Here is a 13,035-nt window from a genome sequence, read left to right on the forward strand (position 1 = left end):
AATATTTCTATAGATATCGTGAATATTGAATTTTGAGAAAACTTCATTTCGAAAGAAAATAGTCATTTGTGTTACATTGTTGGAAAGAGAATTTTATGTACTGTCATATGATTTTAAATTTTTTATGACTGACTAGCAGAAAAATTTACATGTTCACTTCACATTTTCAGTTTCATCTGATCTATATAATTCAGTCAATTTATTTTTGTGTCGAAGTTCCAGGTTGAAGTATATCCTCAAAAATATTGACATTGTAGATATTATCAGGTCAAACGTCTGGATTATCACCAACTTCTGTATTTGTCTGTTTTGCTACTTTTCATGCTCAACATAATTTAAGCTCTCACGTTTACTTTGTGGCAATGCTAGTCTCTTTCCCCTCTTCTGTTTATTTATGTCCTGTTCCGAGGTGCACTTAATTTCTTTAAGAAATTCTTTAGGAGTATCATTTCAGTAATGTTCTTGAGTTTCTTTATCGGGAGTTTCTAGCAGTTTATTTAATACGGTTTCACAGTTAAATGGCTCTAAGCCATTCAACCAGTCTTGATGTTCCTTTCTAATCTTGGACCGAAGCTGTCAATTGTGGATTTAAAAAGGTAGAAAAGTTACATTTTAGAACATCTCCTGAAGACGCCAACTTGGTTAGTGAAACGCGCGTCGAGAAGAGTTTTGCATTTCTGGTTATTGGGAAGGAAAAGTGCTTGTTTTGGATTTATTTTACGTAAGAGGTTCCAATTTAACCTTCCATCAATTATTTCCTAGTCTAATACTATGATGCCATTAACTCGTTTATATCATTCTTGAATACTTATTTTTTATTTAATTTGTTTATAATTTGAACAATTACACTTCCTAAATAAAAATTATTAAATTATAAAATAACAAAAATTAATTGGCGCTCCAGGGCGACTTCATTGATTCCAGTGGTGCATTTGCTTTTTCAGCTGCAGGAAATCCTGGAAAAACCTGCAGCACTACATCATCTGAAGATCTTGATCTGCCAATGTCCTCTCTCTCATAAAACAAAATGTAGGGTGTCTACAGAGGCTCCAATAAATTCAATACATCGCTTAGTGACACGACTATCGTCAAACTTAAACCAGTCCGTTTTGTCTTTGACCAAGGGGTAATAATATCAGATGCAACGCCAGAACCACAGTGAACAATGACTGCATGAAGAAGAGCAGGCACTGTTAGTAGTTGAAACATAGATGCCTCTAGGTCTTCTCTAATGACCTTTTTTTTTGTTGATGACCTCAAAAATTGATCTGTCGATTTTTTTTGAATTTTACGGAAATAATATTTTCTATAATGGTGTGACAAGTTTAGTTGCATTTTTATTTGAATTTCAATAAAGTCGTTAACTAGCCGTTGTCTGGTCTTGATACAATGAAATATCTTCAAGGTAGTTTAAGGCCCATTTTAGTCACAGTAGATATTCTATTTTGATGAAAAATTCAGATGTGTGTTCAATCAAAATGAAACATACTGTACTAATCATATAATGTAACTAGTCTCATCCAACAATACTTGTTTTCAACAAAGTGATCTATTTGATGCCCTGTTTGCAAAAAGTGAGTTTATTGAATAAACGTGTTCATGTGAAGAAATGTTTTTGCAAATAAGAGTTTTCCTCGATTGACTATTTTATACAAGATTTGTTGAATTCAAAAGTTATATTATTGTAATGTAGCCTTTATTTAATTTTATAAATTTTATATTGATATTAAATTTATTGAACTCACAGCAGTTTTATGGAAAAATTATATATTTGTTATAATTTTTTATTTGTAATTTAATAAGGATTATTGTACAGTACCTGTCTTTTCAAAAAGAGAAAATGGTTGACACCAATATAATGAAAATATATTTAAATAAAATTCTTCAACTGCTATTGAGAATCTCCTGTATATTTATGATAGACTTTTGTAGGCAGCATTGCGTTTTCTAAAGTATTTATTTCTGCTTGTGATAGGTGACAGTTTCATATCATAATTGGATCAGAACTAGAATTATCTACTGAAGTAACTTATATGAAATTACACAACAATTCTATTTTCAGATTTGTCTTATTTGCATTGAGTAAAAGTATGGATCATTCCATAATGTATTCAGCTTCTCAACCACGTTGAAAATTAACAAACAATTTTCTAACAATGTTAATGTCACTTCTCCCTCATTTATACAAAAATAATAGCTCCTTTCTTATTCAGATAATACTTTTTTAAATGTTTCAAAACTTTTTTGAAATTATAGTCAGAACTGTTTAAAATGTTGTTAGGCCGCTTGATTTCTCATTGTTGACCACTATGTGGTTTAATGAATGTGCCACGAATATATTTGCTATATATAACTGTCATGTGGCATGAACACCGAAAGAAAAACAACATGCCATGTGAAACAGATTCTTGTGAAACAATATCAACTTTAAGTAAAAAACTACAAATTTTGATTTAAAAAATGATACTAACCTGTTTTTAATATAACAGGCGCAGCTTTAGAGATCTGAAAATTGGTAACATGCTGTGGCGGTTGAGTTTGGGGTTCCAAAAGCCTCAAAAACGTTGAAAAAATATTTTTTATAATTTCTCAATTTGGTTGATACTCGATAGATGAAATTATAAAGGGAAGATTAGATGATAGGAAGGAGAAGCCATCAAGATGTCTCTTAAAACTTTCTGGTTTCCCACCTTCCATAATGTGTCAAAAAAAAAGAAAGAACAATTTAGAACCTGAAGGATTAGATAATATCGTAAAAACTGAAAAGTTTAATCCAAAAGTCACTATGTAATATGAATCCGTCTTAGAAAAATAAGTCTAATCAGTCAGATATTCACCATATTATTAGTTTTAATCTAATAGATAAGATGGAAATACAACAAGTAATTCACCACAGTTCATATATTTTTCACTGAAAATCCTTGAATACATAATCAGAGAAAAATTTAAAACGATTTGAATATATAGATTCTTTTTCTTGAACTAGCAAAATTGTAATTAACTTTTTTAAGAAAACATATTATTACTGTATACTGTTTGGTGTACACTACAGGTCCAGATATTTATTGAGAAATTATTGGAACTATATCTATGTCTTCATGAACTTTCATCAAATTCACCATTATAAAATCTTAAAAAAATATAAGTCTACTCCAGGGATAGTATTTGATCTACGATTTTTAGAATTACTGCTTTTCCTAGGTGATAGTGTTTGGGAACGATTGATAAGTTGATATTTGAAAACTTCCTTTCTCCTGTGCAGTAACAGATCAAGTGATCGATAGTCAATTTTGATAGTATTTCTTTATCTTTAGAAGTGTATAACATTTAAAGTACGTCAGTTCTTATTATGAAACATCAAATTTCTGTTGTGAAAATTGTTAGGACCAAAAATCCGGAAAAAAATCTAATACATATATATATATTCTGTACATAATAATATTGATGGTTGAGAATTGCAAGTTTTGTTTGTAAAAAAATTGTATATTTTCTCCCAAGATGCAATAAATACCTTAGAACTCGATAGTATGTGTATAAATGTGTAGAAGTATTTCTGTTGTATATTCTGAAGATTTGGTGAATTCAAAGTTTTCTTACTAATATATTTCTTTTTTTTACGTTTGTGCACTTGAATATAATCTGTAATAATATAATGTATATTATTTATATATTATATGAATAGGTTGAAGTAATATAAATTGTTTTATTGTTTGGTTTTTCACACATAGATATTTATATATTTTTGGAGAGATACTGCTGGTGGCTCTACTATAACTCGTCTTTTCTTTGATATTGTCTTTCAAACAGTTGTGGTAACTGATCAAGGCAGAACAACGTAAACACGTTAAACCACTAACCTGGGGATATTTTTTGTCACAATTCGAAAAAAAAAGCCATATTCAATATTAATATTATTTTCATACTTACCTAAGATGGGGTGTGGCCGTGAGAGTTCTCATGAGATCTGCAGGAGTGCAGATCTAACTTTACTATATTGTGTGGAGATTTCAACATAAATTACCTAGCACCAGAAGATAGTAACACTAAACTACTCAGTGACCAGTGACCAAATCTTACCAACTTAATATAAACTTTATAGGCCCCACTAGGATTTTTACAAATATAAATGGACACACAAGCCGAACATGCATTGACTACATGACATCTACCTATTCAGATCATTACTATGAATGCAAGTTAAAACAACCAAATATAGCAGACCATCTGTCACATATTCTTACATTTCAGATAAGTAAAAATCACGTTATGGAAGAAAATAAAAAACAAATAGTTTATAAGTGTCAGTTAAATCCTGAAAATATAAATGAATTCAAAACAAGGCTTAATAGTATAATCTGGTTTCCTCAATTATATGATATGAAGATTGATGTCAGCTTTTCCGCCCAATAAACACTTTACCACCACTTGAAAAAGTATTAGAACTAGCTGTATATAACCAATTCAGTACATATATTGAAAATAACAATTTATTAATGGAATATCAATCAGGATTCAGATCAAAGCATTCATGTGAATCTGCCCTCCAACTTACTCTGTCCAAGTGGAAACTATTAATTGACGAAAATAAATTTATAGTGGCAGTATTTTTAGACTTCAAAAGAGCTTTTGAAACAATCGACATTTCAATCCTTCTCTCTAAATTAGAATACTATGGTATTTCTGGCAATGTATTACAATGGTTTAAAAGTTACTTAGTCAATAGATCCCAATGTACGAAAGTCAACAATGTATTTTCGAGTGAAAGAAATATTAATACTGGAGTACCGCAAGGTAGTGTATTAGGTCCCCTACTCTTCATACTATACCTAAATGATATTAACTATATTCCAGACTGTGAATTCATAAATTTGTTTGCAGACGATACACTACTCGCAGCAAGTGATGTTAATTTAGATAATGCTATTCGCAAACTAAATATGAGCTTACTTAATATTACAGTCTTTCTGAACAGAAATAAACTTAAATTAAATGTTAACAAAACGAAAGCCATGATATTAACAACTCCATTTAAATATAATTCAATTGATAAGAATACAATCAATATTAATATATATGGTGAATCTATTGATATTGTTGAAGAATATAAATATCTGGGTTTCATAGTTGATAACAATTTGAATCTGAAAAAACACTTTCAATACATCTACAACAAAATTTCTAAAAAAAATGTTTTTCTTTACAAGGATAAGTCGTCAACTAACATTTCAATCCAACTTAACAGTTTACCGATCAATAATTCAACCGCATTTTGATTACTGTGCCAGTTTACTTTTTCTGCTTGACGGAAACTGCATATCAATGCTACAAAAACTACAAAACAGAGGTATGCGAATACTGTTAAAGTGCAACAAATATACTCCTATTGCAACAATGATTGACGCGTTGAACTGGTTGACAATAAAAGACAGATTGTACTATTTTTCAATGATTTTCATCTTTAAAATACTTACTGGTCAAATAGCACCTTACTTCAATGAATTTATCAGTTTCAACCATCAAATTCATAACTATCCTACAAGAGGTAGCAGTGACCTGTGGGTTTCAAGAACTAGTCTCTCAAGAACAATGAACTCGTTATTTCATAAGGGATTATTGAATTATAATAAACTTCCTATCAACATTAAAAAAAGCAATTCACTCCAACAATTTAAACACTCCCTTATGGAATATATACGATCACAGAATTATTAGATTAAGATCTGCATCTATTGTTTTCTTTTCATTGTCCATTTTCCCACTAGTACATTTTCTTATTTTCGCATGTTATATCTAATACTATATCTAACATCTAATAATATTATATATTTCGTCTAAATTTTATTTAATATTCACAATCATATTACCATTTGTATATTAGGATGTCTATTTTTGAATAAAGATTATTATTATATATTATATATATATATTATTATTTTCATATTTCTTGGAATCTGTTTCCTGGTGTTTTAATGTCTCATGCCCAGAAAGATGTCTCACTGTAAAAAATCATTCTAAATCCTGGGTTACAAATGATATTATCCAGAAGGGAAAAAATTTGAGAGAAATGTTTAGAAATATCAAAGCTTCTAAGGAAGCAGATGCCAAAGTTTAACTTTATATCAAAACAGTTTAAAATAACTTTAAAAAAAACTTGAAAGAGGCTAAAATCAATTATTTCAACAACAAAATTCTGAATGCAGACAATAAGACCAAAGCAACATGGAACATTATAAATAATGAACTAGGAAGGAAGACTAGATCATCGAACAAAATTATCAGTATTTTAAAAAATGATCAAGAAATTACAGACCTAAATGAAATAACAGAATTGTTTGCTTACAATTTCTCAAATGCTGCCAAATTTGCAACTGACAAAAACTTTGGTCAAAATAATATGTCACTTGTACAGTCTCAAGGGATCACCATATAATTCATCCTTTCCAAAATGATCCTATAAGCGAATCTGAGGTGCTAAGCACACTAAAAATATAAAAAAATAAAAAGTCTACTGGATTGGATGAGATGTCAATAGATACAATAAAAAAATAATCGATGTGGTGATTACCCCTTTGACTTATTTATTTAATCAGTCTTTTTTGCAAGAACACTTTTCCGAAGAATTCAAAAAGGCATTAGTAATACCTCTTTCCAAAAAAGGCGATCGCTCGGTAGTAGAAAATTATAGGCAAATCTCTTTGCTCTGCTCACTGTCTAAATTATTTGAAAAAATAGTCGCAAATAGGATTACGCATTATTTGGCAGAAAATAATATGCTGTGCAAAGATCAACATGGATTCAGAAAGAGTAAATCAATTGAAACTGCAACATATCACTTACTGAATTATATCTACAAAGAAGTGGATTCGAATAATTTTGTAATGTCTTTATTTTTTGATCTAACAAAAGCGTTTGACACAGTGTCTCCTGAATTTCTAGTTGCAAAAGTGACCCAACTTAGGTTCCTGAATAACCTGTTACAATGGATTGAATCTTACCTGAAAGGGCGTACCATGACTGTAAAATGTGAAAATGTTAGATCAAGGTGCAACAACGTTAAGCTTGGACTGCCACAGGGGTCAGTGCTTGGACCATTGCTTTTTTTGTTGTATGCAAATGATTTGTCAGAATATCTGAAAGATTGCCACCTCACCATGTTTGCGGATGATACCACTATCACAGTTACAGGGGGAAATATTGATGTAATGCTTAGTAAGGTAAAATGCATAATCGATAGTTTTAGCTCCTGGTGTCAGCGAAACAGATTAATATTAAACTCCACAAAAACTGTAATAGTAAATTTCTATAATAGGAAAAATAATGTTCCAGATGACCTACAAACTATTGACGAAATAAAGATTAGTAGCGAGGTAAAATTTTTAGGAATTTACTTGGATGAAAGCTTATTATGGGATCTGCAAATAAAAGATGTCTGCAACAAATTAAACAAGACATTCTTTGCTTTAAGGCAAATGAAATCATGCATGGACACAGCAGGTCTACTAGAAATCTATTTTGCTATGACATATTCACATATATCCCTCAATATCATAGCATGGGGTTGCAGTAATGAATTCATCAGAGTATTCTTAGCACAAAAGCGCATTGTTAGACTAATTTTCAGCATTGAACACTGAGACAGCTGTAAACCAGTATTCGTTAGGGAAAAATTATTACCGGCTCCCTCCATATACATTCTTAAATGTATAAGATTTGCTAGATCTAACATCCATGAACTAGAAACAAACGCAACGGTGCACAGTTACAACACACGTCGTGGTGATGTTTTGCGTATTCCAAGTCATAAGTCAACGAAATATAAAAAGTCCCCTTTGTATAATGCCATAAATCTGTATAATAAATTACCAGAGCAGATCAAACAAATTACCTCTGATAAAGTGTTTCATGGTAGAGTAAAGCAATTGCTGCTGCAAAAATGTTACTATAGTTGTGATGAATTCCTGGAAGATGATTTTACTTATTTTTTTCCTCTTACTATTATTTAGTGTTATCTTCGACGCCTGTTCCATATTTTTACTAAGGAATTTATATACGTGTCTTGTCTATATATGTGTATGTATGTTTATATATGTGTATGTGTGTATATATGCATATATGTATATACACATATATGATAAATAAAATACCTACCTATTTTATTCGTATCACACTGTTATTATGTTCTATATATATATTTTAAGTTATTGACATACCATATGTACATACTGTACCTCAGTGGCAAATAAATAAATAAATATGATAATATAAATGCAAAATTATATAATTGTGTTTCTTTTTGGCCTCAATTGTACAAAAATGTGTTTCGTAACAGCTTCTAGAGAAATTAGACCCCCAAAAAATAGAAACCAATGTTCACAGGACTCCCAAGTAGTAGGAAAAGTAACTGTTGAAAAGACTCAACATATTGTGAATTGATGAGTACAATCAGAAATGATCAAGTATAATAAGAATAACGAGCCAGTGGACACTGAAAAAACAGGAATAAAGAAAAAAGACTTCAAACTGAGTAATTCAATTACTCATTGGTAATGGTTGCTCTATTTTAACAATGCCAGAAAGTACAAATTTTCAAACATTTTCAGTTATTCACACTGGATTGACTAAATGTGTTGTTGCACAGTTGAACTTCCTTTTACATCCTATTGAAATGAAATAAAAAAGGAACTAAATTTATATTAGGGCAATGAAATATTTGGGTGTGATTATTGATAAATATTCAAGATTTCAACATGTATATTAATTACTAGAAAATCGGGTATGAAAACCGATTTATGTGGAAGTAGCAGTAGAAACCATTTTATCAATAAATATTGATTATATATAAAATTTACATACCCCTATTAAACAGATTCTAGAAAAAATAATAAATTTGCGAGTTAAACACTCTATAACTTCAAAGAAGTTGACAAAATTCTCAATAATAATTTTATTCATATCCCATTCATTTTTCAAATTATAAAACATCCAGTCAGACAGTTTTTAATGAATTTTCACACATATCTCAATATGCAAACAAGTAAAGTATAGTCTATAAGAAGTCAATTCGAAGAGCTAAATGAAAGACTAATGTAGGCGGGCTTGATAAATATACTAGTTAATACCATATAAAACCTCCCACATAAAAATTATTGGACCGCGTATGAGGTCTAATCATACGATACCATACAAAAAAACTGCCGACGTTCGGTAACTATTTAGTTTTTATGCCATTCGAATTGTCTTCATATTATATACTACCAAAGTCCGCACAGGTGCAATGTTGATACTAAATGTACCCACCGGAAATTTCAGGGCATGGAGATGAAAAGGTACCTTTACTTTATGATTGATATTTCAAAGGCCTTTGACCGTGTGTAGCATAAGGGTTTGCTGGCCACACTTCGATGCTATGGCTTGTCGGATCATTTTTGAATGTGGCTCTTCAGCTTCGTGAAAGAACGTTCTCAGAAGTGGCCATCAATGGATATTTCTCAAATACTTTTACCATCAATGCTGGTGTTGCCCCAGGGATACATATTGTCCCCAACCCTCTTTTTATTTATATCAACGACTTATTGGAAAAAAACACGAATCCAATATACTGCTTTGCTGACGACAGCACAGATGTCTCGTCATTCCATTTGGATTCCAGGACATCGGCTACGGAGGCACATCTTCACTGGCAGCAGGAGGTTGCATATCTTAAATCTTACTCTAGAAGTGATTTCGAATTGGGGTCAAAGTAAGCAGGCTCAATTTAATGCCACAAAAACCCAGCATCGGTTTTCTCCAAGAAGATAAATGTCTGAACCGGATATAATAATGTCAAGCCAGAGAATTCCGCTTTCTGCTTCGATAAGTTTGTTAGGGGTTAAAATGGACACCAATATGTCTTGGCACAATCATGACGCTGGAATTGCAAAGGCTGCTTCTCAAAAGCTTGAAACACTGTTCCAAACCAAAAAACTGTACACACCTCAGCAATGTTTGATGCTTTATAAAGCTCAGATCAGACCTTCTTTGGAGTATTGTTCTCATGGAGCTCTGTCCTTGAACATACCCTGAAGTTGCTGGATTCCATCCAGAAAAGAGCCATCCGCCTGATTGGGAACGCGAACATCACCTTCATAGCCTGGAACATCGAAGACAGGTTGGAGATTTGTCTCTCTTCTATAGATACTTTAATGGGTAGTGTTCAAGTGGCTTGACACATTTGATTCCACCAAGAACGGTACATATCAGAAAAATACGCAACGGACTGTGGCTGCTCATCGTTTTGAGGTTCAACTCAGTACACCTCGAACTTCACTGTTTAAGAAGTCTTTTATCTGTAAAACTGCATTCATGTGGAATTAACTTCCTGAGAACGTTTTTTCAAATGGATTTAATCTCCAGCGATTCAGATCCAATGGGAATCGCTACTTTCCACAAGCACCGCTCTGAGAGCGCCTTAAGAATTTTCCTGTAGTGCTTGTGTTTTGTCCTTAAAAAAAAAGAACACGCCTTTTCCCCGCGGCTGGCTACCCCGTTGGGATATTTAAACATCCTTTCTTATTGCTCATCTACATTCAAAATTTCAGCCTCCGAAAATAAAGCGGTATGGAGAAACAGTGACGAAAAGGTAATTTTTATATGTTACAGAGCCCCTTTTACACCCACGGGGGGCTCCTCAGTTGGAATATTTGAAAATCCTTTCTTAGTGTGCAGCTAGGAACTAAGAAGCACCTGTTTATCAAATTTTAACTTCCTAGGACTTACCAGTATGGATAAACAGATGAATGAGTGAGTGACTTTCCATTTATAATATACTACATATTCTAATCCGAGATTCAGCACTTACAAATAATGATCGCTTCGTGGCTTGCTGGAATCTGCAATGGTATTGGTCTAAAGAGCAGACAACTACCACCGTATAGAAGTAAACACTTCTATACGGTGCAGCTACAAATGCTTTTTACTGTTTTTATGCAGATGCATACTCAGATCAGAGTAGAAAAGGCCTTCAGTGTGAAGTGTATCGCCCTAGCAACTATTTTATTAAGTTTATTTGTGTTGTTTGAATTGTATCTTTTTAAATACCATTCCTTGTAATTTCGATATTGTTTTATTTGAATACTTTCGAAGTATATTAAATAAAAGTGTTTGCTTCTCGGGCATATACCGAAATTTCTAGTGTTTTGTTTAAATACTTGTTTGGTAGTATATCCAGGACACATAAATATGTCATTGTCTAGCAGGGATACATACAGTTGATGAGTCTTCGGAAATGTGTTTGTCTCCTAGGTCAAAGATCGAAAAAATCTCATTTCAACATAAAAACCAAGGAAATGATTCCAAACCTGTATAAGCATGAGAGTCAAGAAAATCCAATATTACTCAAAGATGAGTGGTCCTAGCATCCTAGAATATACCACGAATCCTATATAGGAATGAAGATACAAAGATTCATTTTCAAGACGAAACGAGACTTGGGTAAATGCTGGACATACCAAATAAAAAATTTGGGATGGTAATTCTATTACTTTCTAATGAGAGGCATTCTTTGGACTTTTAACAGGATTGAAAATCCATCGGGTAAATTGTAATCCTATTATATTATTTACATTTATTTACTTTCGTACATGTATATTTTACAATTTTGGTATCTATTCAGCTGATTAAATTATACTTTTGATATCCAGGCTTTTCAATTCATTGCATTATCAAGATGGCTGCCATCTTCAGCTGGTTTATTTGTCTGGGTATATACTATAGAAGAAAAATTACTTTTTGATTTTAGGGAAAGGAAAAAGGCTGATGGTTTGCCACATTGGAAGTGACTTTGTTCCAGAGGCGCTGTGGGCTTTTAAATCCAAAATACCGGAGATTACCACGATGGTAATCTCCGGCAAATGCACCACTGTAAACAATCCGGAGCGCCAATTAATTTTTGTTGTTTCATAATTTGTATTACCTTTTTTTTTTTATGAATTAAAAATTTTAATAATAAAAAAATTAAAATAATATAAAATAAAAATTTGCTTCAGAGCAAACCAATGGTAGTATGAATATACATAGTAATATTTTTCTAATAAAAAATGACAACTTCAGAAAATAAAAAACAAAACAGAACTATTGAATAATATATTTGTTCAATAATAGGTACAATAATTTAGTTTTCTAAAATTCCAACAATAAGCAAATATTTACTACTTACAGGTTTGAATCTAGCAGCAAGCAAACAATAAAATGGTATACAGCCTTTGTATAGGAGTTAAAATTCAAAATATTTTTAAACTAAAATGTACCATTCAACAGGTCACTAATGTACGTTTCAGGACTGACCACATCATCTAATAGACCTGAAAAAATAATCAAAATATAACACCAACAATTCATTTTCCTGAATGATGTACATTATTAAATTCAACAAATTCACCTAAATGTATTTTTTGTACATCCATACATGCAGATAGACAAAGACACTAGAAGTCAATCAAATATGAACCTCTCCACCCCACAAAGATTGTTCATCATTTACTAATCGTATCTCACATTTTAATCCAATTAAAAAGGGCAATACGGTACGGTACGGTAAAGCAAAAATCAAGATTTGTATTGACCATAATTTATCAAGTATAAAATTCTGATGGTAGCACTATTCATAATGGAAACTGCATTCCTGATAAAAAAATTCATCAATAGCTTCGAAGCCACCCAAACGAATTATAGTACTCGCCAGGTAGAAAATAGTAAATTACCTATTCCAAACTCAACATCCAACAATCTACCACTAGAGATAAGGAAAATTAGAGACGCAACAATCCTTAAAAAGCATTGAAAACTTCACTCAGTAAGAAAAACAGGTAAAATATTGGCAATTCATGTAAAAATTTATTCACTTCTAAACAATTTAAAATCTGATTACTTTCCTTTGGTAGTATGTATTAAATCAAGATGAAAATTATTGAAACTTCTTGTATTACGATCATGTAATTTAGAATTTTTTAATAATTCAATATTACTTTTCAAGAAATTTTTAAACAATTTATATACAAA

At 31.5% G+C, this 13,035-nt stretch overlaps 1 protein-coding gene across 1 annotated transcript in view; it reads right to left on the reverse strand.

Moving 5' to 3' along the window:
* Positions 1-12,105: 12,105 nt before the first annotated feature.
* poe (E3 ubiquitin-protein ligase-like protein poe) overlaps positions 12,106-13,035 on the reverse strand; it is an 81,024-nt gene continuing 80,094 nt past the window's right edge. The window contains exon 38 of the mRNA XM_074172900.1: positions 12,106-12,338. Coding sequence (XP_074029001.1) covers positions 12,274-12,338 — 65 coding nt within the window. The 3' untranslated portion in view covers positions 12,106-12,273. The remainder of the gene's footprint in view (positions 12,339-13,035) is intronic.

This window comes from Leptinotarsa decemlineata, unplaced genomic scaffold (genome assembly GCF_025532065.1).
Source record: "Leptinotarsa decemlineata unplaced genomic scaffold, Ldec_3_MD MMD2_tig00000199_RagTag_RagTag, whole genome shotgun sequence".
In the NCBI taxonomy this organism is placed as follows: domain Eukaryota; kingdom Metazoa; phylum Arthropoda; class Insecta; order Coleoptera; family Chrysomelidae; genus Leptinotarsa; species Leptinotarsa decemlineata.